This window comes from Peromyscus californicus, unplaced genomic scaffold, assembly GCF_007827085.1.
Source record: "Peromyscus californicus insignis strain IS unplaced genomic scaffold, ASM782708v3 Scaffold_4__1_contigs__length_199733344, whole genome shotgun sequence".
Classification (NCBI taxonomy): Eukaryota; Metazoa; Chordata; class Mammalia; order Rodentia; family Cricetidae; genus Peromyscus; species Peromyscus californicus.
The window spans coordinates 20,010,974-20,034,619 of NW_026294562.1; the positions used below are offsets into that span (position 1 = coordinate 20,010,974).

Sequence of the window (23,646 nt, forward strand, 5' to 3'; positions counted from 1 at the left end):
GATTATGCCTCATGTTTATATAGCATTTTTATCTTTTCAAAGACCTTTCACATACGTTGTCTCATTTCATCTTCTCAACCACCCTGCCAGGAAGCAGGGGGAATCGGATCCCCATTTAGCACACACGCAAGAGGCAGCCTGTAGCCCTTGATGGATGTGCCCAAGGCTGAAGAGTCATTCAGGGCCTGAGGCTAGACCAGGACTGGGCTAATAGGCTCTTACTGGTGCTTTTTAGAGCCGGGAGTCACTGGTAAGCAGCAGCAACATAGCTTGGAAATCTGTTTCCCTCTCCCTTTCCCTGGTAGTACTGAGCTTTGAACCAAGGGCCTCATTCATGCTAGGCGGCAACCACTGGACCACTGAGCTACAGCCTCCGCATCACCTGGAAGTCTGTTAGACACGCACATTCTCCAGGCCCGTTCCAGACCCCTTGAGTCAGAATCTCTAGGAATGGGGCCAAGAGTCTGTGGCAACAAACCCTACAGGTGATTCTGATGTTAGCTCTGGACCCAGCATCCAGAAACACCTTCCATGCCCTGGTGTAGACCCAGAGCTCCAGAAATACCTCCCATGCCTGGTGTAGACCCAGCAACCAGAAACAACTCCCATGCCCTAGTGTAGACCGAGAGCTCCAGAAACACCTCCCATACTCTGGTATAGACCCAGCAACCAGAAACACTTCCCGTGCCCTGGTGTAGACACAGCGACCAGAAACACCTCCCATGCCTGATGTAGACCCAGCAACCAGAAACACCTCCCATACTCTGGTGTAGACCCAGAGCTCCAGAAATACCTCCCGTGCCTTGGTGTGGACCCAGCAACCAGAAACAACTCCCGTGCCTGGTGTCCTCTCACCCTCTTAGAACTACTGTGGTCAGGCTCACATGTGAATTTCCACAATCGTCAATACCTACAACACACCTATGTTTATCTGTTTTATCACCCAGATGAATTGAAGTAAGGATCTAGGTATAACTGAATTTTATAAAGCTTCTAATTTGTAGCAGAGTGCATTTGAGCCCATGTGGGCTTAATTACCCACTTGTTGATGAGCTTGCTAGCAGCTGGTGGGGTCAGGAATGGTTCGCCGTGGTGCACTTTTCCATTTGGCCTTTCTCACTTCGTCCAGTCACTGCACGTACACAATTGGAGCTCCTGTGATGGATATGAGTGAGAACCTCTCAAAGTTTTCCCCTATTGAGACGGGTTGTAAAGCATCCTACACTTCACTTTTGCCTAACTGTCCTGTGGGATCTTACTGAAATACAGATTCTTGTTAAGCAGGTCTGGGGTGGGCCCTGACGGTCTGTAGTTCTAACACCGGCTCCCAAATGGCATTGGGGTGCTGGTCCAGGGACTGCTTTGAGTAATGGGACCCGTAAAGCACCGATTCCCAGATAACAGGTTGAGACTTGATAACCCAGCAGTCTCCCAGTCTCCAATTTCATCTCCTAACACTTGCTGCCTTGTGTTTGACCTCTGGCAACACCAAACCAGCTGCCTTCTTTCCGTGAGTCCGCCATTCTCTGCCTCTGCCTGGAAGGTTCTTTCCCTCTGCTTCATTGGCTCTTAGAAAACCTTTTCTTAAGCTCATAGTGAGGCGCCTGCCTCCAGGCTGCAAGCCTGTCTTCGGTGAGACTAGGAAATGCCGAGCCTATGTCTGGAATGCGCTTGTGTAGTTTGGACACCTCTGTGTCCCCTGAAGACTCTAAGCTCCTCCCCTGTCCTTGCCCATCAAGTCACCCACACTGGAGTGTCTCTGGATCAGCTCTACCCCCTCCCCCAATAAAAGGGTCCATAGTAGGTGTGAAGTGAGTGATCATGATGGTCCTGATCATGATGCCTTGGGATAAGAGAATGAAGCAAGCAGAGAAGGTCAATAAGGATGACAACATCAGCTTGTCACCTCAAGCTCAGCTCTTTCTCTTTTTTCTCTGGCTGGCCTTCCACACTAGACTTTACGCCACCTAAGGACGGGGACAGTGGGTTCAGAACTCATCGAAGAACACTTTGTAAACAGTGAGAGCTTGAGGGATAGCTTCTGGAGGAAAGTGGTGAGAAGATAATAGGGAAGCTGGAAACAGATTTAGAAGCTGTGTGTATCTCTTGGGAAGAAGGAGGCATCCACCGGAGAAATAACACCATTATAATAAGAGGCAGAAAGGAATCTTTTATCAGCGGGGTTTGGACTACTGAAGAGAACGCTTACTGAAGGAGAAGCCAGTGCCCGGGGCTTCTCTGAGACGCAAAGAAAAAGAAAGGAGGTGGTATTATAAAGGCCAAAACAGTGAACTATCTCTTCCTGATAAGCTGGGGAGACAGGGCTGAAGGAGGATGGAAGACCTCAGGAATCTGTACCTTTCCTGCAAGGTGGAGAGGGAGCAGGCTCAGGAATTTGCTTGTCATCTCGGCTGGAGTGGGCTTGAATGGGAGCGAGAGAGACGGAGAATAATGGGAACTGGTAGATCAATCAATCAGCAAATATTTATTGAGCAGCTACCCTGGCTGGCAGCTGGAGCGAGCTCAGCTGGAGGGAGGCACATTAGAAAATTGTCTATAAAAAGGTGGTTGTGGGGGAGAGGGAGAGATGTGTTCTTCTGGAACAGGATAGACTCAGCAAGGCTGCTTTGTTGTCTGGCTCAGGAGGTGGGCACCATCCACATGGCAGCCGTTGTCATGAGCACCTCTTGGGGTTGTAGCCCACACAGACTTCAACCCACTGGCAAAGCTAGGATCCCTGGGGCAGAGACAACTTCTGGGGAAGCCGGGACTAAGATGCGGCTTCTCATCTCCTTCCGTTATTCCTCAGGGCTCCGGACGATACTCCATCTACATCGCTAACTATGCCTATGGTGATGTGGGGCCTGATGCGCTCATTGAAATGGACCCTGAGGCCAGTGACCTGTCCCGGGGGATCCTGGCCCTCAGGGATGTGGCTGCTGAGGCAGGGGTCAGCAAGTACACAGGTATGCCGAGTTTGTGGAGGCTGTGAGTGGAGGGGGCTGGGACCGGGGTCCAGGGCCCTGCAGAGCTGTGTCTAATTCATCAGCAACCAGGAGGACAGAGAAGGTTTATAAATCCCGAGCAGGGATGAAGGCATCATCCCCTCCCACAATGTATGCTGCCCCTCCAAGGGGAGGTGAGATGCCCGGCAAGTGTGAGCTTGGGGGCTGGGGGCACCATACAACAGGCACAGGGGCTTGCCAAAGACTGGGAGGAAAAGAACACCATCTCATCTGGTCCCAGGAACCTCTTGCCCCCTCCCCTGCTATAACCCCAGTGATGAGTGAGCAGATTGCGTTGGAGAAAACTGACAGATCACAAGAACCGAGATTTAAAGCTTTCTTTATTGCCCAACAGCAGATGAAATTATTTACTTACACATAAGCAGCCAGGAATTGAGCGCTAAGTCCCTAAGCTTCGGCTGGGTCCCGTCTCGGATAACTGAGCTCAAAGAATTGCGTTCTTGTTCCAAACCCTCTCCGGCACTTTTTATGGAAGGTGCGCTCCCCCCTCAACTTTCTGGATGGGGGACCTATTGTCAGAGCCTCTGACAGGAGCTCTTTCTAGGGAAGGCTGTTTTTCTAATTCCAGCAGGGCTGCTGACTAAACTCTGATAATCTGCCAATAGGCTGTTGATGGCAGAGCCATCCAGTTCCTGTTTTGAGTGCCAAAAATCAGGAAGCCAGGGCTGTGCATAACAACTCGGCCTTGTTCACACCCGCCCTGCAGTTGGGTGTAGAAATTCTCCTGTTAGCTAGCCTTCCCCGTACATCTGCTCCAAGTTACACTACAGACACTACCAAAGCTGCAGCCAGCCTGAGCTCAAAGCTTGGAGATGGAAAGTGGCATGGGAAGTCATGTGGGCATCACCCTTCCCCCCAGACACTTGGCCAGTAGCAAATCTCCAAGTTCCACCCAGGAAAGGTTGTCCTGGCCCGCTAGGAGTTGATGGTGCCCTCACCCAGCCAACTTGCCACCTCCATGAAAGAGATTAATGCCGACCTATCTGACAAAGTTTGTGGTCACAAATGACTAGACAGTAAAGTAGTTTGTGTGGCTCAAGCCCCATCAAAGTGCCTGGGAGCCCTGGGCATGAACGTGCCTCAGAAAGGCTGATTGTCAGTAATAAACCATGTTTCCCTGGGAAGAAGAATAAACATGAGGCGCTTCAGCCTAGATTGGTACAGTCAATTTTTCTGAGTAAGCTCCCAGTTCTGTGTACTGGGCTGGCTTGGCAATTAAGTGCCTTGATCTTGCAGGAAGGGAGGGGTGCAGGCTGGGGGATGAAACACTTGAAAATGATGAGATGGAAGGGAGGCAAGGACTGGGAGAGTGCATTACACACAGAACGGAAGAATCCGGGAGGTTGGAGCATGAAGGGGGCATTGTTCACGCTGGCTGGGCTGGCACAGAACCCAGCAGGGAGAAGGGGGGCCGAGCAAAGACAGCTGAGGAACAGAGATGCTATGAGAGCCCCAGCCAACTGTGCCGGCCATTCTGGAAGGATAGGGCAACCCAAGGCGGGGCCAACGGCTTCTGTGGAGGCATGGAGGAGGCCAGGGCAGCTGGCATGCCCAGAGGACACATAAGAGCAGTTCTGCAGACTTCCAGAAGCCATTTGGCTGGCAAGAACCAATTTGGCCCACCAAGTTACTGTTCTGTCTGCCCGCCTTCCTCAGCCCCCCAACACTATTCTGCAACCCCCACTTGTCACTCAGTTAATGACACATGGACATCTGGCTGGAAAATGGCCCCGGAGTGCTCCCTTGAGCCCTGGGAATGAACCCCAAATGTAAGGGCCACTACGCTGAGCCCAGCCCAATGGCTGAGACTCCGGGCAGGTAGCCAGTGCTCATCGCCAGAACAGTGGAAGGGGTCTGAGAAGCCGGGAGGAGTGAGCAAGGCCTAAGCAGGCTGGAGAGAAACAAGCAGTGGCCAGATGTGCTTCAGGGAACTGGGGCCTCTACAGCCAAGCCACACAGCCCCGATTTTCCAGGGCAGCCATGTGGCCTGGGAGGACCTCCCATTTGCCAAGGGATCAAACTAGGTCCAAATAGCAGAAAGGACTCACCCAAGGTCATTTAGGAGATTTATAGAAAACCAGCACTTGGGCCCCTATCTCCTGATCCTTCAACTAGCCACAAGCAGCTGGCCTTTCTAATGACCTCCAACTTGAGTATCCCGCTCCAGTCTGGTAAAGGGAAGGCCCCTCACCCACTGAGTTATGCATTGGCAGACAGGCCCTGAACTGTGTATCCAGGTTGTCAGGCTGAAGCAGCTGTCTGGCCTGGGGTGCTCAGGACAGCAGGCTGCAGTGACGAGGGCCAATAGCACACAAGCCATGCACAGGTTGTTATGCTATGCAGGAGGGGGAGGGGAGATCTCTCCAGACACTATTGATTCTGGCATCGACTGCCACTCTGCTGGGTCACAGTGCCATCTAGTGGCTGAAATGCTGCTCTCAGGGGACTGAGGGCCCCTGGAGGGCGGCGGAACCAGGGCTGCCAGGACTGAGTAATAGCAGTGGAGAGCCTGCTGCCCCTTGCTGTGACTCCCCCGAATACTCCAAGCCCTAACCTCTCCACCTACCAGAGACCTCTTGGGGCCAGGAAGTGCTGGGAGCTGAGGTGTGTGGGAACCTTGAAGAATGGGTTCCATCCTGTAGAAGGCTCGGCATAGGAGAGAGAGAGAAGTAGCAAAGTCCTGTGGTATGTCTCCAGGCACCTTCGCCCAGCCAACTAGCAGAGAGGCTAAAGGGAGTAGGCTGCCATTGGCAGATCCCACCTGCACCGTGCCTGCCTGCCTAGACAGCCACAGAAAACAATGACCTCTCCCAACACAGATTCTACCTTCACTGTGTTTGGGAGAACTAAAGAGCTCAGGGAATGCCTATGGTCTCACACACACTCACATCTGCCCTGTGACTCTGACAGAGTGGCACCAGGGTCCTCTGCTGGGCATCTCCTGGGAACCTCAAGCTAAACTCAGGAATGGAGCTGAGAGAGCCAGCCCACCTGTCATGGAGGCATGAAGGCTGTGTCTTCAGGCCTGGATACCACATAGGCACCTTCATTCCCTCCCCAGATGGAGTCCAGCTTTCTGTCACCCTTTCCTCTGCACACAGCCTCACCCAGGCCCTACCCTTTCTCCGGACCTCTGCATTCAGGCCTCGCCCTTTGAGGGAGCATCTGCCTAGGCTGCAAGGTGGTGATTAAAGAAGCCTTAAAGGAAATTTGGAAAGAAAATGAAGGGGGATTTATGATGTTGGGTGGAGAGTTCTGCTGTTGGCTGGGAGCAGTGTGGAACAAAGCGGAGGGCAGATCTGATTTATAGGAAGTCATTATTGGAGGAGACGGAGAGGCCCAAAGCCCAGCTGAGCCCTTCTGGCAGATTCCCATCAGTAGTGTGGCTGGTGCCTCCGGGTGGGGGCTGAGGAGCCTCCCAGGTTCCCAGGTGGGTGCCAGCCTTCTAGCAGTAGCTCAGCCAGATCTAACAGCTAGGACCAGGCAAGGCTAGAGTGACAGGTACCTCAGCCAGGTCCAGGAGCCCCAGAGGGGTCCCCAAAGGTTCCCAAGGTTCAGGATACAGGAGGACCATTTCCCAGAGGTGTCGGGTGCATTTGATGGTTATCAGAGGACTCTGTCCTTGTTTTGAAGTGACTAGACGTGTGATAGGCTAAAACTTTGACTTTTACATGAATTTTTCTCAGCTGTCTCCAGAGATTTTAAAGAGATGACACTGGCGGCCGCACCCCCCGAGGTGCCAGTGTAATCCCTTCCCTATCGAAAGGGGACCTGAGCAGGGGACCTGAGTGGAAGTGTCAGAGAAGCAAGCTGAGGAGAGAACATGAGGGCTTGAGTTGGAACCTGAATACCTGCCAATTGTGATTGCTCCTACATAAGCCTCAGCTTGCTCACCTGGAAAATGGAGGGAATTGGGGGACATTGAAAAGGCATTAGCCAAAACAACCTTTTCGTTACATTGGACAAGTGTACTCAAGAGTTCTACTGTACACTATGGTTACCATGGTTAATAACAATACATTGTATTCCTGCATGACACCAAGAAGATAGATTCTAAGTGTTCACAGAATTAAAATAATTAATATGTGAGATGCATATGTTAATTAGCTCATTTTAGTCATTTCATAGCATACACATTCTTCAAAACATGTTGTATGTGATAAACATATGCAATTTATTATTTCTCAGTTAAGAAAGTGGTGGTGATGAGACACCCCCCCAGGTGTCATGACACTTAACGTGAGATGTGTGTGCCCACCCCCAGCACACAGGACGGGGCCACCAGACTCTTCCTTCTAGTCCTTTACCTACTCTGGCCTCACACAGCTTCTGCATGGCCCCTCTATGCTGGGTGGACACAACAGGAAATGCCCTTCTTCCTACAGCCTCTGGTGGCCCATTTGGAAACCTTCAAGGGACCAGGGGTTGGAGAGACCTGAGCTCAGTGTCCTTGCCTGACAGTACCAGCTCCCACCCAGTCTCACTGTCCAGCCTTGCCTGGCATCAGCAGGCTCTCCCCACACCAACACAGCCTCAGCACTTCCATTTGGAATTATACAGGAAATAAACTTAGAAAGGAGAACCCCATTTTACCATCCTACCTGTTGTTCCCCTTCTTCAACTCACACCTTCCATCCCTCTGCCTCACACATTTTCCAGCATCTTAGCCCAACTCTTTTACAATATGTTCTTGGATGTTCTTGGCGGCCTATGAACCTTGGTATCCATGAGAATCCTGTTTCTACAAGATTCCAGGAGGAGAATGTCATGGGTCCATGCCCTTTCAATGAGGAGCCCCTGGGCCTCCACTGCAGTGGGATAATAGGCAGGATGTTTATCCGTTGGTCCAGTTTGGAGGATACATCTGTTGAAAAGCAAAAGTTTAAGGGTCATCTCATTACCCCTCCCCTTCATTTTGCAGTTCAGGGGAGTGATACCTAGAGGTCTCCTTCCAAAGTTCCTGAAGCCAGAGAGAGGGAGTGGCCCAGGAGAGAACTCAGGAGGCCCTTCCTCAGAAACTGGATCCCCATCTTCTGCTTCATCACTGGGTCAGCAGCCCATAGTTGGAGCAGTTCAGAGTGTGTGATCCATCCACAGCCTCTGCCTTCCCTCCCCATCCAGGCCCTGAGAGCTGGGAGACGGACCCCTGCACCAGAACCTCACCGGAGACCGCACTGTCCAAGTGCAGGGGTCAGAGGTCTGGAGGTTTGGGTACTGAGACTAGCCAAGGCTGCTTCCCCACAGGGGGCGAGTCCAGGGAGCAGACAGGGAAGCCTGAAAGGTGGCAAGGGGAAGTGGGGACTTCAGAGGGTCATTTACCCCAGAACCCCCAACCCCTCTGACAGACTTACTTGTCAGAGTGGTACATGTCCTTGGGAAGGAAGGGGAGACAGAATCATTCAAAGCCCCACAGCATAACAAAGGGGCCTTTGAAGCTTGAAGTGCTGGGCAAAAATAAAGTGATATTATTCACCCAGCAGGTGGTAAATAGTCCCAGCTAATGACTGTGTGGCACCTGACATTTTCCAAGATACCTTCCAAAATTCATCCCACTTAATATTTATGACACCCCTGAGAAGGAGCTATTATTATTACCAGTTTATTTCATAGATGAGAAAACAGAAGCCTAGAGAGGTTAAGTGATATGCCCAAGGTCACACACAGCTCAAGCTTGGACTTGCGGATCACCAGTCCTGAGGGCTGGCATTCCACCACTGCAATCTCATCTGGGGAAGCGTGTGTCTGTGAGAGGAGAGAGGGTGCTGGCTTCACACCGCGAAGAATTCATTGACAAGGGTGGAGTCGACGCCATCAGGGTGTCCCTAACCGCCCTCTGGATAGCCCCATAGGGTGTGGTTTATGCTGAACCTAGGCAGAGGAGGGGAGCATGGGTGTCCCAAAGCAGGAAGAAAAGGAGAGACGGGTCCTGGGAGAAGATCTGCTGCTCTCTTTGTCACTGGCCGCCAAGAGGAGGTACAGAAGGGCAGTTTTGACGGGAGGTTTCTGTTGGTTTCAAGAGTTTCCCTTATGGCATCAGTGACCGGTGCAGCACCTGGCTGCCCTGCCTTAGACCCCAGTTTGGACACTATCCGAAGGTTTCTGGAGATGAGCCCCAAAAGGCTGGCTCCCTGACTGTGGACTCACCTGCTCCCCAACTGTGTGGCCAACTTGCCAAGAAGGAGTTGTGGGTAACATCTCTGTTATGGTCCGGTTGCTATGGCAATAAATTGCTGCTAATTAGTAGTGTGGTTACCATGGCAATTTTCTAGTAATTACAGGTTACAAATGGTGCAAGGCTTCAACCCAACCCAATTAGTTAATTAGAAAGATTTAGAAATTTGTCCAAAAGGGAAATAACCTGCTTTGTAGAAAATGAAGAGAATGTGTCACAGCTTGGGAGCCAGAGGCAGAGAGGAAATTGGAGGATGCCACAGAGAGAGAAAGACTGAGTTGCATGGTGGCAAGTCCTGAATCCTACCTGGAATTTCCTGGAAGCCCTCACCTGGATGGGAGTCTGGCAGTGACCAGGGCAGGGATAGCCACCACCAGCTCCTCTATTTAACGGGCAGAGGCAATGCCCAGGTCATGTCTCAGCATCCTTCCTACAGGCTGTGGAAAGTGGCTGGGAAGTCAATACCCTACTCCATGGCCTTCATGCTACCTGCTGCCTCCCAGGAGGAGGACCCCCGGGAGTGATGGGGATTTTGTTGCTCATTTTCCCGAGACTGGACTCTCCTTTGAGACTTAATCTGATTACCTGGGAAGAAGGAATCCAGGATACAATAGCCCAACAGGTATTAGTAAGAGGTCCAGCAAGAGTAATGAAAGTGGTAAAGTCGTTATGGGGCCCCTGCCCTAGCTCCATTCGAGAACAAAGCCCCATAACTTGTCAGGGAGCATCTCCCAGGGTGAAGGACCATGGGAGCCTGAGACCCCTCTCCTCAGATTAGTTCAGTCACTTCACAAACCCCTGGATCCATCCAGAAGTGGGTGGCCGAGGGCCTGACCATTAACACACGGCTCTGCCAGAGCTATCATTTACTTAAGAACTCCAGCCCCAGTTTTCTCTTGTCACATTACCTAGTTCCTTAGAGCAATATGCCTCGTCCTTTAGTGGACATACAAGCCACACAGTGGTCTCATCAGCATGCAGAACTCAGGGGAGCCTGAGATTTTGCATTTCTGATTGTGGGGCTGGTCCACAGGCCTGGTTGCACAGCAAGGCTGTAGGCTTCCCAAAACCTCCATCTCTCTTGCCTCACTTTTTAAAAATAGACTTCTGAAGACTCCATATTTATCATACACAACATGATGTTCTGAAATATATATGCCTTGTGGAATAGCTGGCCTGAACTAACACGCATTATTTTCCACGTGGGATAAGGTCGCTTACAACCCACAGTCTTAACCAGCAAGAGCAGCATGCATCTATTACCTCTACTCACCATAGTGTACAATAGTGTCTCTCCCACACTTAGACCCCCTGTTCAACTCTTCCCCTTTCCATTGTTATCCCTTCCCTATCCCCCTCTTCACCCAGACCCTGGAAACCCCACTCTGTGCCCTGCTTCTGTAGTTTGGCTCTCTAGACTCCGCAGTTCAGGGAAACCCTGCTTATCTGTCTCATCTCCATTTGCCATGTTTTCCTCTCGGCTCATCTGTGTGGCCACAAATGACAGGATTTTCTTCTTTTGTAAGGCCGGATAGCATTTCATTGTGAAAACGTACCACATTTCTTTATTCAGCCTTCTGATGGACACCTAGCATGGTTTCAGATTGGCGCTCATGAACAGTGCTAGAGTGGACCCAGGAGCTCAGACATCCCGAACCTACTGGCTTCATTTCCCTTGGAGGTGTATGCCCAGCAGCAAAATTGCTGGATTGTATGTTAGTTCTATTTTTTATTTTCCTGAGGGTTCACCACACTGCTTTGTGGTTGTACTAATTTATATTCCCTCCAAGCGTGTCTAGGGCTTCATGTCCTCTCCCTCCTCTTGGACACTTGTAATCCATCGTCATTTCTCACTCATTTGATTTTTATAAAGACTAAAAAGGGCAAGTCAGAAAATCCCCATTCAACAGCAGAAGAAACTGACATTCGACGGGTAACAAATTGTCTATAGTGAAGCGTCTCGTGAGAATCTCCGCCCACTCCTTGTAGGGCTATTTCAACAGTTTCCCAGCATCCAGGGGCTGTGGCTGGTAAGGTATCCCAGGGGCGAGTGGGTTTTCCTGGGAGCAGGTGAGGATCAGCAAGCAAAGGCTGTAGTTGAAGCGCTCTGGTTTGGGATGCTATGTTCAGGATGCGTTAAGGTTGGACTTCTTATTATCAGGAGTTCAAAATTGATGTTAATCCTCAAAGCCTAATGGAGAGCTGGCTTGGTTTGTATCTTTAAAAAAATGTAAGCCTGGTGGTAGTGGCACTCACCTTCAATCCCAACACTCAGGAGGCAGAGGCAGGAGGATCTCTGTGAGTTCGAGGCCAGCCTTGTCTATAGAGGAAGTTCCAGGACAGCCAGGGCTATACAGAGAAACCTTTGTTTCAAGAAATAAATATATATAGTGTATATATGTGTGTATATATATGCTATTGGGTATTCTTCTCTCAAACTGCAAAAACAAGACTTGTTTCTACAAGCCAAACAAAGAAAAGGCCAACTACCATCTCTCTTCTTTCCTGGTCCATCCTGATGCAGCTAGTCAGTGTGAACTTCTCCACTTTTCTCCGAACTCAAACGAACTTATACACACATCTATTCTGAAATGCCAAGAATTTTCCCACCTTTTTTAATAAATGTAAAATCACATAGTACTGTTACTTGCCAAGTTGCTTGCTTCTTTTTTTTTTTTTTTTAACAATCTCAGGCACTGCTCCAAATCAATACATATGGATCTACATAGTCCTTTTAGTAGCTGCAGAATGATCCACCATATGGATGCACCATAATCCATTCGGCCAGTTCACTACCAATGGACAAACCTGCTTAGTATTTCAACCAAAGCCAAAAAGCATCCTTGGGTCTACGACTGGGACCCACAGCCTGTCAGAGTCTGCAGGCAGGGCTGACTTCCTAAGATTCTTAACCCAAGATCACATGTAAGGTTTTGACGGGGTTGTTTGGGACTTGAAGTGGGACTGAGGCCCTGCTGAGGGTCCTATAACTTGACTGTGTTCGCAGGGACAGAGCTGGGTTTAGGAATGTTGTGATTCCGCTGGTATGCATGGTGACCCTGAGTTCCTGGGGCATGGAATGAAGCTCTTGGCACAAAGTGATCCCACCTAGCTCTTCTCCGGCCTTGGTACCATCAGAGTTATGGAGACTGGGAGCCAAGGTCTAGCTCAGGGAAGCATCCCAAAGTTCAGATCCCTCAGGCTTTTCTGATTGTTTCCTTAAAGCAGTTTATCTGGGTCCTGAGCAGTCCAGTCCTCCAGGCAGGGCTTGGCTGGGCACTAGGCACTCACTGTGGGTTCACCTCTTCTTCTAGCGGGCCGGGGTGTCAGCGTGGGCCCCATTCTCAGCAACAGTGCCTCAGATATCTTCTGTGACAATGAGAACGGACCCAACTTCCTCTTCCACAATCAAGGCAATGGGACATTTGTGGATGCTGCAGCTAGTGCTGGTGAGTAAGTGCGGACCTTTCCTGTGCCCTGGAGGTCCTGGGCCTGACGGACTGTGGATTCCTCTGCCACCGTCAAGCCACAGGGGTGTTTGCTGACCAGGCAGGGAGGCTCCTGCTCCTGGCATGCCCTGTGCCCACAGGCGGCATTGGCCTGCGAACCTCTGAGTCTACTTTTGTTTCCTAGCACAATCCTCCAGGCTCTCCCTCCCCAACTTGGTCTCTCCCCACTTATCTTCCTTTTATTTTTTTTTTTTGACCTTTTCTACATGTGTGCACATGTGTGGATGTGTGTGTGCTGTGGCACTCAACTGGAGGTCTGAGGACAACTTGCAAAATCCAGGCCTCTCCTTCTACCATGTGGTTCTCGGGGCTTGAACTCGGGTCTCCAGGCTGTCCAGCCTCTGGTTCCTGGTCATCCAGGCAGTGTTGGGCATGGGCTCCCTTTTGTGGCATTGGGCCTCAAATTACACCAGTCATTGTTTAAACTAGTTTTGTTGTTTGGGGGGGTTGTTTTGTTTCATTTTTTGTTTTGTTTGGGGGGTGGTTGGTTGGGTTTTTGTTTTTGGTTTGGTTTGGTTTGGTTTGGTTTGGTTTTTCGAGACAGGGTTTCTCTATGTCACCCTGGCTGTCCTGGAGCTCGGTCTGTAGTCCAGGCTGGTCTCGAACTCAGAGATCCGCCTGCCTCTGCCTCCCAGGTGCTGGGTTAAAGGTGTGTGCCACCAACAACCATGTCAAGAAGCTTTGCTAAGTTTCCGGCTACTGCCAAGAGCTGGGAATGCTGACCTGAGTAAGGCCAAGACCACCCCACACTTAAGAAAGGAGCTAACACTCTAGAAACACGCATCTATGTGAGCAGCTATAATAAGGAGCAGGGTACAATACAAATCAAACCATCATCATGGCTTCCAACTCTGCTCCCCTTCCTGCCCGTGATTATCTCCCATCCACCTCAGGACCTTGCGCGTACCATTCCTTTTGCTGGACCGCCCTCCCTGTTCTCTGTCGAACTTCCGTGTGCCCTTCAACCTTCTGCCCAGGGTCACCTCTGAGAAGCGTTTTCTTTCTTCCTCCTCTGGTTCCACTGCCCCTGGCATGTACCTCTCGCTCGGGTTCCTGCATTGCCCTCATGACTGGTCTGTGTGCTCCACAGGACTGAGACCTTGTACTGTCCTCTCTTGGCACCCAGGCGATGACAGAATGGATACTTTCTAAAAAGGTTGTGAATGTGTTATGTGCTCTTCAGTCCCTTCCTCATCCCCCATTTCCTCCCATCTTGAGAGTACATGACAGTTTCAGTGCACCTTCTCCTTGGAGCACAGGCAAGAGGTGACTGAGGAGCTGAACCCATAGATCTTAGGTCCCACCAGCTCTGCGGACAGCAGCATCTAAGCCCCCAAGCATGAGCTCATCCCTTCTCTCCGATGCAAGAGTGTCTCGCCCTCCACCTTCCTGCTCGGGAGTCTCCACATGCCAGCTGGCTACCCGTCACCCCACATCCTTGTCCCAGTGTCTCTCCTTCCCTGGCATAATAGGGTGTGGTCCTCTGGTCTGCCCTCTGAGCCCAGCCCCTGCCTGGGCTGTGCTTGGCAGCAGCCAGTTTCGCTGCTGAGAAATCACAGAATGCAGGGAAGGAGGAAGCACAGAAAACTGAGAGCATTTGATACGGTGTTAAGGAGATGGAAGCAGAGGTGAGCGAACAAGCTGGAGTGGGAGAACGGATCAGGAGGAGGAGATGCGAGGTGCGAGGCCCGTAATTGGAAGTCAAAGCGATTGCAGGGGTTTAACAAGACATGTCAAGGGGGCATTCATCACCCAAGCAGATGCCGCTGTGAAGTGCAGCCTGGCACTCCTTAGTCCCGTGAAAAGGAACCAGCTCCTTGTCAAGGTGCCTACAGATAGGAGAGAAATGGGCCAGCTCAGAAGGCCACCGACCCGACGCTTAGGCAAGGGAGTTTGCAGAGAATTAATAGAATACAGACCCTAGGGTTTGGGGGCTGTCCCCAGTCCCTCCAACCCCACCCTCTCCAACTGAGTCTCTGCCTTGTCTCCCATCACTGTTCAGCCCCAGACCTCTCTCCTCTGTGAGAACACCTCACCTCCAAGGTTCTCAGAGTCCCACCCTGCCTTCTCTGGATCACCCTGCTCGCAGCAGCCCTGGAGTCTGCCCACCACCTACCTCTAGTCTGTTGTTCTATGACCCTGTCCCCAGGGCACCCTGCAGCTGTTTGTCCTTTCAAAGTGTCATCTTAGCTCTGCACCTGGGCCGGGAGTGGGCAGATCCGCCTCTATGCTCTGTCTCGAGGCTGTGCCTGCTCCGTTCTCCCCTAGAACGGGCTCCTCGGTGGATGGCGAATCCCTTCCTGTTCTCGGAGGCCCGCTGTGGGTTCTCTGTCATGGTTGCTCTGTTTCCTCTGCTGTCACTAACATCCCCAGTTTGCCTGCTGTCAAATTATTTATGTCTCTTCATTCATTCAGCAAGTACTTACCGAGCGCTGTCATGCAACCACAGGCACCAAGGTAGACCTGCGGCGGCGGCACACAGGAACCCCGGGGGGGGGGGGTGCTGACCTCACGAGAGCGGAGCAGGTGGAGAGACCAGACCCCAAGCAAGGAGACCCCCCAAAGACCAGCACCAGGGAGGGGAAGATTAGAAAGATGAGCAGGAGGAGGGCGGGTGGGAGGGGCTGCATTTTTTGTCTTTTTTATTAATCCTTTTAGTTCAGCGTAGAAAAAATGAGTTTTATTGTGAGGTCTTCATACATGTATCATTATGCTTTGTTCTGTCACCTCCACACTACCCATCCCCCTCGTCATCCTTGCTGTCCCCTACTTCCCTTTCCAAATCATCCCTTTCTGTCACAGATACTTTCGTGTCACAGATACTCTATTGCCTTTTCTTATTCACCTTTAGGCCTCTTCCTTCATAAGCCTCTTTCAACTTTTATGTCAGGTTTTGTGTATATGTGTGTCTTTTTGTGGGCGTGCATGTGGTGTGTGTGTGTGTGTGTGTGTGTGTGTGTGTGTGTGTGTGTGTGTAAACCTGGAGTCCACATATTCAAGAAAAATGAGCCAGGTGGTGGTGGTGGTGGTGGTGGTGCATGCCTTTAATCCCAGCACTTAGGAGGCAGAGGCCAGCCTGGTTTACAAAGTGAGTTCTAGGACAGTCAGGGCTACACCGAAAACCTGTCTCAAAACAACAAACAAACAAGAAAAAAAACACACATTTAACATTTGTTTTCCTGAACATGGCTTGTTTTATGGACCACTTTATATGCACAGGTCATGAAAGGCTTCCTTAAAGGGTTAAGTTTCCAGGGGCCAGGGAGGCATCTGGAGAAGAGACACCAGCTAAAACAAAGATCTGGAATATAGGAAGAACTCAGTTCCCTTAAGCGACAAAAGGACTGTGGTGACCAGGGATCAGTAAGTCAAGGAGACAGTAAAACCCAACAAAGGCGAGATAAGGGCACCGTAAGCCAGAGCCTACGATCCCTGGGCAGAAATTTGAACTTGACCCGAAGTACTGGTGAACCCTTGAGAAGTTAAGCAAGAGGGATGAGATCAACTTAATGTCTCCCTGTGGCCATAGGATAGTGGTGGAAAGGGCTTTGGTCCCCCAGAACACCCATCGCTCTCCTTCTCCTAGACCATCCCTGAGCTGAGTCCAGGCAGCATGGAAGGGGATGGCTGTGCTACTTCTTGCCCGCATGAGAACATCTGAATTCAACTGTGCCTCCCCATCTTCTCAGAAGAACAGGGACTGTATGCGTGTCACCTTCTCTTGCTGCTGGAGGTGAATGCTTAGGGAACATGCAAGGGATAGCACCCTGAAGCTCCTGCCTCTCCTCCCCAGGTGTGGATGACCCTCACCAGCATGGGCGAGGTGTGGCCCTGGCGGACTTCAACCGTGACGGCAAAGTGGACATCGTCTATGGCAACTGGAATGGCCCACACCGCCTCTATCTGCAGATGAGCGCTCACGGGAAGGTCCGATTTAGGGTAAGAGCAGCCAGGTGCTGCACAGTGGCTAGGCAGACCATGACATGGAGACCTGCCTTGTGCCTCCTGCTAAGTCCTTGGGCCTTGGGCCTCTCCAGAGTCAAGGGTGGGGTCCCGAGGAAGGTGACCTGCAGGGGGCAAAGACACCAGCCTCAGCCATGTGCAAGGCTCTCGGGCCCAGAGCAGAAAGCAAGTGGCCGCAGAGAAAGAGACGTCTCCAAGGCAGCCCGCAGGAACTCTGTCAGCGAAAGTCATTCTTTGGCAACTCCTGTTCTTTGGGACTCCCGGGACACCCCACCTGTAGCTGCTAACTGGGCTATCCAGCTGAGGGCCAGGGAGGAACGATGGGAAAGGAGAGAAGTTGAGGCCAGGGAGCTCCCAGGTTGTCCCTACACACACCGTGGTCCCCTCCCTGAGCTGTCCGCAGAATGTAATGACAAGTCTTCTCCCTGAGGGCTGCTGGGTGGCAGTGAAGAGCTTGAATTTGGGACTTTCTCAGCAGATGATAGAGTATGGATCTGATGAAGCTGATATCAAGGAGCCAGATTACTCTTGAAGTACTTAGGATTTGGTTAATAATAATAATATAATAATAATAATAAATGAGAAATGAAAGGTTATGGTATTCCCAGCTTTGTGAACACAGAGAATTATCCAAAATTCCCAAAGTCTGTGTGACTGTGAAGAGGCACCACCCACAGGTGTCTCTCATCCCTGCTGAGACTCCAGGCCATCTGGAGAGGATTCTTACCTTGAACTCGGGACATTGAGCCTGGAGCTCTGAGTGAGTTCCTCCTTTATCTAGCATTCTAGCCCAGACTCACAGAAGAAACGATTTGCCCTCCTTGTCCCAGGATATTTGACAATGTCTGGGAACATTCTGAATTGTCCTGACTGGGAAGGACAAAAGCCAGCGAGGTTGCTGCAGATGCCCCACATACACAGGACAGTCCCCACTATAAAGTATCGCCTTTCTACGTTATAGTATAAAGGCTCCAGATGTCCTGTGCTGAGGTTAGAGAACATGCTGGCCTTCTGAGGCCCCTGCACAGAGCTCACAGCACAATAACAATAATAACAAATGTCCCATTTATCACATGCCACCCACGTGCCAGGATCCCTGATAAGAGCTTTACATAGATTATCTCGAAGCCCAGGCATGCAGAGGGGCAACCCCACGGGGGCTGTGTAAGTTTCCATTTTTACAGGATCGATGGAGCAGTAATGAGTTAGAGATCCTCAGGTCTCCCTGTTCCCCCGGTCTGGAGACCCTGCTCAGCCCACCCTGACCAGCCAGCCAGGCTCTTAATCAACCTCATTACAGTGCTGATGAGGACTGCCACCCTCTCCTGACTCCAGGAGGAAGCATCTCTGCAGCTGAGCCAAGAAAGCTCCTTCCTGTGGTTCCAAAGCAGGCTGCAACAGGAGAGGAGGGCAGGGCCTGGTCCAAGGGCAGGGCCCGGTCCAAGGGCAGGGCCCGGTCCAAGGGCAGGGCCTGATCCAAGGACAGGGACTCCCAGAGAACCAGCTCAGCCCGTCCCAGCTCTCTTCACCTAGGCAATTTGGAGAGCGCTGAGTATCTTCAAGGGACAACCTCCACACAATGGGAGTATTCTGCTCAGAAACAAAAGACCATCTGCACAGCTCTTCTTCCGTTTCAGAGGCAAATCCCACACCTAGGACCCTGTGCCAGACCCTCTCAAGACTGCCAGCACTTGGGGGGAGGGTTCCCGGCTTAGCTGTCTTGGGTCCAGAGTTTCCCCATAAGTCCTGGGCAAGTATAAATGATAATGACACTCCTTCAAATCATATGTCTCAACTAAAATTCTAAGACTCCCAAGAAACAGGATAAGGAAGTCGGAGCAGTGAGAGAGAGACACAGCTAACGGATATGTCTGGCGTTGCATGGGGCTGGTGGCAAAGAGGAGGCCACACAGATTGCCAGCGATCTGTCTCCTGGCCACTCTGTGGCGTACACCTGACATACAGGCCTCACAGTGTGGGCTGCTGCTATCCCCACAGTGAGATCCAGCCCAAGGCTTGAGTGACCTCTCTAAGGTCAAGCCAGTGCTGGAGCCTGGGTTCAAAAGCAGGTGGTTTCCAGTGCCTTCCTAGCTTCTGGTTCAGCACTTGAGAAGGAAAGGTGCATGGTCAGAATCTTCGATCTGTAGCTCTGGCTCTGGCCCCCATCATTAGCAATCACTCTCTCTCTCTTCAAGACTCAGTTATCCCATCTGTAAAATGGAATGCTGACATCAGGCTGCTCAGGGGACTGGCAGGTGGGTTAAGTGTGATCTGGACCAGGAACCAGCTCAGAGCTCCCTGCATGAGCTGGTGTAAGCCGCAGCTGTGATTCTGACCTCCTTGTTCTGCAAGCAGTCTGAAGTTTATGCAATCCCACAGGTCACCACTCCAGGTCATAACAGAGGGGACTTTATAGAGGTGCTGCAGTAGAGGGGTGTGGGTTCTTGCTCATTGTTACCCTCCTGTCTTCTGACCCTCATCACTCTCTCATCCAGGACATTGCCTCACCCAAGTTCTCCATGCCCTCTCCAGTCAGAACTGTCATTGTTGCCGACTTCGACAACGACCAGGAACTGGAAGTCTTCTTCAACAACATCGCTTACCGCAACTCTGCAGCCAATCGTCTCTTCTGGTACCATATTCAGGCCATGGGGGCTAGACTCCAAGGGTCAGAGAAGCTGTGCCAGAGGGAGGATGGTCCTTGATTAACAGAGAGAGAGGGGAGGACAGAAACCAGGCAAGATTGAAGGAGAGCTCTGAGTTAGACATCAGCCCTTGCTGTGGCTGGAAAATGAGTAGAGAGGACATGGTCCAGATAGGCCCATACCTCCATCCCCATGAGGTAGAACTCCCACAGCCACAGAAATGCTTCCAAAGTCAAGTCTGTTTGGGTAAACCTGGGCTAAGCAAAGAGGGTCTGGCTTGTTTACCAGAGACTTCTGAGCACCTATAACAGAACTACTGAGTATTTCAGCTTTCCAAAAAAAATGGACAGTGTTCAAATAGATTTGGACACGTCTTTCAGAAATGTTTCTCAAAAGGATGGATACTCTGGAGAACACTCTTGGGGAATGCTGGAAGAGATGATTAAGTATAGTTGGTCCTTTTCATTGGGACTGCCCCCCAGTAATGATAGGGAGACTTATTATTAATTATAAAAGTTCAGCCATAGCTTAGGCTTGTTACTAACTAGCTCTTACAACTTAAATTAGCCCATTTTTATTAATCTATGTATTGCCACATGGCTCATGGCTTTACCTGTCCTCCAGCATGTCTTGCTCCCTCTGTGTCTCCTGGCAACCCCACATTTCTTCTTCCCAGCGTTCTCTCTGCCTTGAAAAACCTGCCTAGCTATTGGCCATTCAGTTTTTTATTAAGCCAATCCAAGTGACACAGCTTTACAGTGTACAAAAAGATTATTCCACAACAGTTAAGGAAGAAAATGGAGAGGAAATCTTGGAGTTTGAGTCCTCAAGCACCTGAGCATCGCATCTAAGGAGAAAGGGTCAAATGTCTAAGGTGATACATCTCCTGGGGACTGGAGGAATCTTCCAAGGGCTTGTGTATAGTCTTAGGGCCCACTTCAGATGTCCAGGTCAAATCTCAAGGGTTGAGGCCCCGGATTTTGTAGGCCTAGCAAGAGCAGCATGCACACGGCCATTCTTACCACACAGACATTTGAAAAGCAGTGCAGGAACAAACCTCACACGGTCTGGGATGTCACTAAGACATGTTGGGTCAGGAGAGCAGGTGGAGCAAAGGTCTTGGAGCCAGGAAATAGGTCAGGTCACCTGCTTGGCCCTCCAAGTCCCTATTCCCTCTCTCAGGGGGGGCTCAGCTATTAATAAAAGGCGCAAGCTGTGACTAAGCATGTTTTAAAATATAATTATTAACCAAGCATCAATCCTGACTGGATGTAATCACCCCCTGAAGGCACCAGATTTACTAATTAGGTGCCTTGCAAAAAGCTTATTCACAACTTCTAGATTAATTGCAGAAGATCAATTGCTCGTTAACAGAGATGCTGCCTTCCTTCTCCAGCTAATAAAGTGTCACTTGCCAGGGCCCTGAGCAGCGACTTGTCTAGGGCTCTGGTTCTGTGGCCCAAGAACCCAGGTACCTTTCTGCCTGTCTTCCTTCCTGGCCTGGTCCAACCTCCCACCTTCCCATGCTGCCCAAGAGAAGCTGGCCCTGGGCTGGCAGTGGACAGTCACCACATGGTCACCCCTGGAGCAGTGTTAGCTTCCACTCAGGGGCAACAGAAGCCACTGTCTAGGTACAGCTGGGCCTCAAGTCCTGGAGGCAGATGGCTGGGTCCTGAGCACACAGCTTAGGGGCTGCAGCTGGGACTGCTGCTCAATTGGCAGCTTGGAAGTTTAACCCTCACTTGTCCTGTACTATACCAGTTTGTTACCATCACTAAAGGGACCCGTTCCTGGAGCCCTGTCTCTCCTGCCACATGCCCAGGCACTGGGGACCCAAAGCCTCATGGTCCTTTAATGACGCTTCAGGCAGTGTATCACCCAAACCAGATCCTCGCCCCAGAGATAGGAGCCTGTGATGACCATGCAAGCAAGGACTCTCCCAGGCCTAGTAGGGCATGGATTGCCTCCTGCTTATGCATCTAAATACATCTGGTCTGTTCTCAAATCTCCCTGCACTGCTTTCTGGTCTTGTGGGGCTTTCTGAGCCCACCACAGCCCTCGCCTAGTCTCTAGTCCAGCATGGCAACCTGCTGAAATGCCAGTCTGACCATCCCCCTATTCCCTTTACCACCCTGTGCCTCTGCCCAGCTACAGCCAAACCTGTAGCACACAAATGGTCAAAAGGACAGTGTGAGCCTACAAGCTGAAGAGTCACACTGCTAACAGATGTGCATATGCCCATGTGTACTTGCACACAACACCCTTCCCAGGCACACTGTGTGCCACCCACATGTACACATGTGTGTGCTCAACCTAAATGCCCTAAGTGAATGGAGGATGCATCATAGGCATCTGTACAACCCTGCAGTGCCTGAACATCTGCAGCGGCCTGCATCCAGCTCTTAGGACACAGAGTATGAGTTGAGGAGACAGTTTGGTGGAGGGAGGAGTCTAAGTTCCTCCTGCCTCAGGCTCCTCCCAGGCTCCTCACCCAGCCAGGGCAGAGGATCCACAGCTACAGAATTCAACAAGTGAGAGAAGCTAGAGAGGAGAGCTCACACCACCATCGGCTACACACTGCTCACTTCATACAGAGACAGCAAGACATGGGGAGAGCCTCAGAAGTGCTTGGGGACAAGAATGAGTATTCCAACCCAAAGGGACCCTTCCTATTTGCCCCTGGAATTCACTCCAACACCCCACAGACATGTGCTTGGAGCTTGCTTGGGAGCTAGGCCCTGTGTTCAATCCCATGGGAGAAGATGAATAATACAAGGTCCCAGCCTACAGCAAGCTCACAGACCAGCTTGAGAGATAAGATGCAGCGTGCAGAGTTAACATGGGCAGAAAGTGATAAAGGCCAGGAGAGCAGGAAAGACAGAGGCAGCGGGGATGGCTTCTAGCAGCACAGCCAGTCACTGGAGGGCGAGTGGGCCAAGAGAGAGAGCCTGCATGAGGTTGAACCCTCAGCCACATCCAGAGCTATGGAACCAGCACCCTTTGGAGGAGCATGAAGGTCAGTTGAAGGTAGCTGTGCCTCTGCCCTTCTCCATCCATCACCTGCCCCTCCCCCAGGCTGTCTATAATTCATCTATTAGAGAAGGAAAAATCAATGTTTACCAACATAAATTAAAACGCAAGAAGGGAACTGCCATAGTGAAGGCAGAGTCTGTGAGCAGAGAGAAATTCCGTGGGCATCCAGAGCACAGTGTAGGGGTCTCAAGGGATAGAAAAAGTGACTGGCCAGTAGGTCCAGGGAGCCCACAAGGGCCCTGTTGGAACAAGTCTGTCTTTTCTACAGTGTTATCCGCAGGGAGCATGGGGACCCTCTCATCGAGGAGCTCAATCCTGGTGATGCTCTAGAGCCTGAGGGCCGAGGTACAGGTAAGGCACCTGGAGGTTTCAGCGGCTCCACCAAGCTCTGCACAGTCCACACCCTTGGAGGAGCTAGATGTCAGGCAGCCAGTCTTGTCACTGCTGTCCTAAACCCAAGGGTAGGACGAGAGTGGAGGAGAGCCGTGAACCCAAAGGCAGGAGGCAGGGAAGGAGACCACCTCTCCTCCCATCCCCAGGGCTGCTAAGGGAAGAGCAGGATTGGTGGGAAGCAACTGTTTCTCTGGCCATGCCTTGCTGTGTAGAGATGGGAAGGTTGAGGGATGTGCCCCCTCTGTCCCCTGGCAGGCGTCCCATGTCTGACCCTTCCCCTCCTGGCAATCAGCTCAGTGTCAGGCAAAGAGCACTTGACTGGGAGTCCTAGGAGCCAGGTCTGTAGTTACCTTATTTTCTGGGTTTTGTTTTCCACACAATGAGAGTATCTGCCTTTCTCACCTCTGGGTTGTAAAGAGGACCAGAAAGAGACCATACCTGTGCAAACACTGGAGAAGTTGAAAAACAAAAACAAAAACACTACATAAATAAAGAAGTATATCATTCAAACCACAAGAAGAGCAAGGTAATAACTTGCACCCATCCCGTCCATGAAGATTCAGGGAAAGGAAGAGAAGCCTGTCTGTGAATTCCTGTCTTGAACTAGATGATGGACAGGAGGGAGATGGGCCTGCAGCCCTGTTCCTGCCCCAACACTGTTCTCTCCTTTTGCCTTTCACACTCCTGGCCACTGTCGCCACACCAGGGAGCCCCTCCTCCGCCTTGGTCTAGCAGCTGATGGCTAGAGGTGAAATCTGTGTTGTTTGTAGGGGGCGTGGTGACCGACTTCGATGGAGATGGGATGCTGGACCTCATCTTGTCACATGGAGAGTCCATGGCTCAGCCACTATCTGTCTTCCGGGGAAATCAGGTGTGCACCCATCTCAGGGCCCTTAGCTCCCGGC

At 51.2% G+C, this 23,646-nt stretch overlaps 1 protein-coding gene across 2 annotated transcripts in view; it reads left to right on the forward strand.

Annotated features, from left to right (window-relative positions):
• Crtac1 (cartilage acidic protein 1) overlaps positions 1-23,646 on the forward strand; it is a 145,643-nt gene that overhangs the window by 108,048 nt on the left and 13,949 nt on the right. For both annotated transcript variants that reach the window (XM_052761091.1, XM_052761090.1), the window contains exons 5-10: positions 2,810-2,966; positions 12,513-12,647; positions 16,501-16,646; positions 19,166-19,302; positions 22,617-22,699; positions 23,512-23,612. In XM_052761091.1, coding sequence (XP_052617051.1) covers positions 2,810-2,966; positions 12,513-12,647; positions 16,501-16,646; positions 19,166-19,302; positions 22,617-22,699; positions 23,512-23,612 — 759 coding nt within the window. The remainder of the gene's footprint in view (positions 1-2,809; positions 2,967-12,512; positions 12,648-16,500; positions 16,647-19,165; positions 19,303-22,616; positions 22,700-23,511; positions 23,613-23,646) is intronic.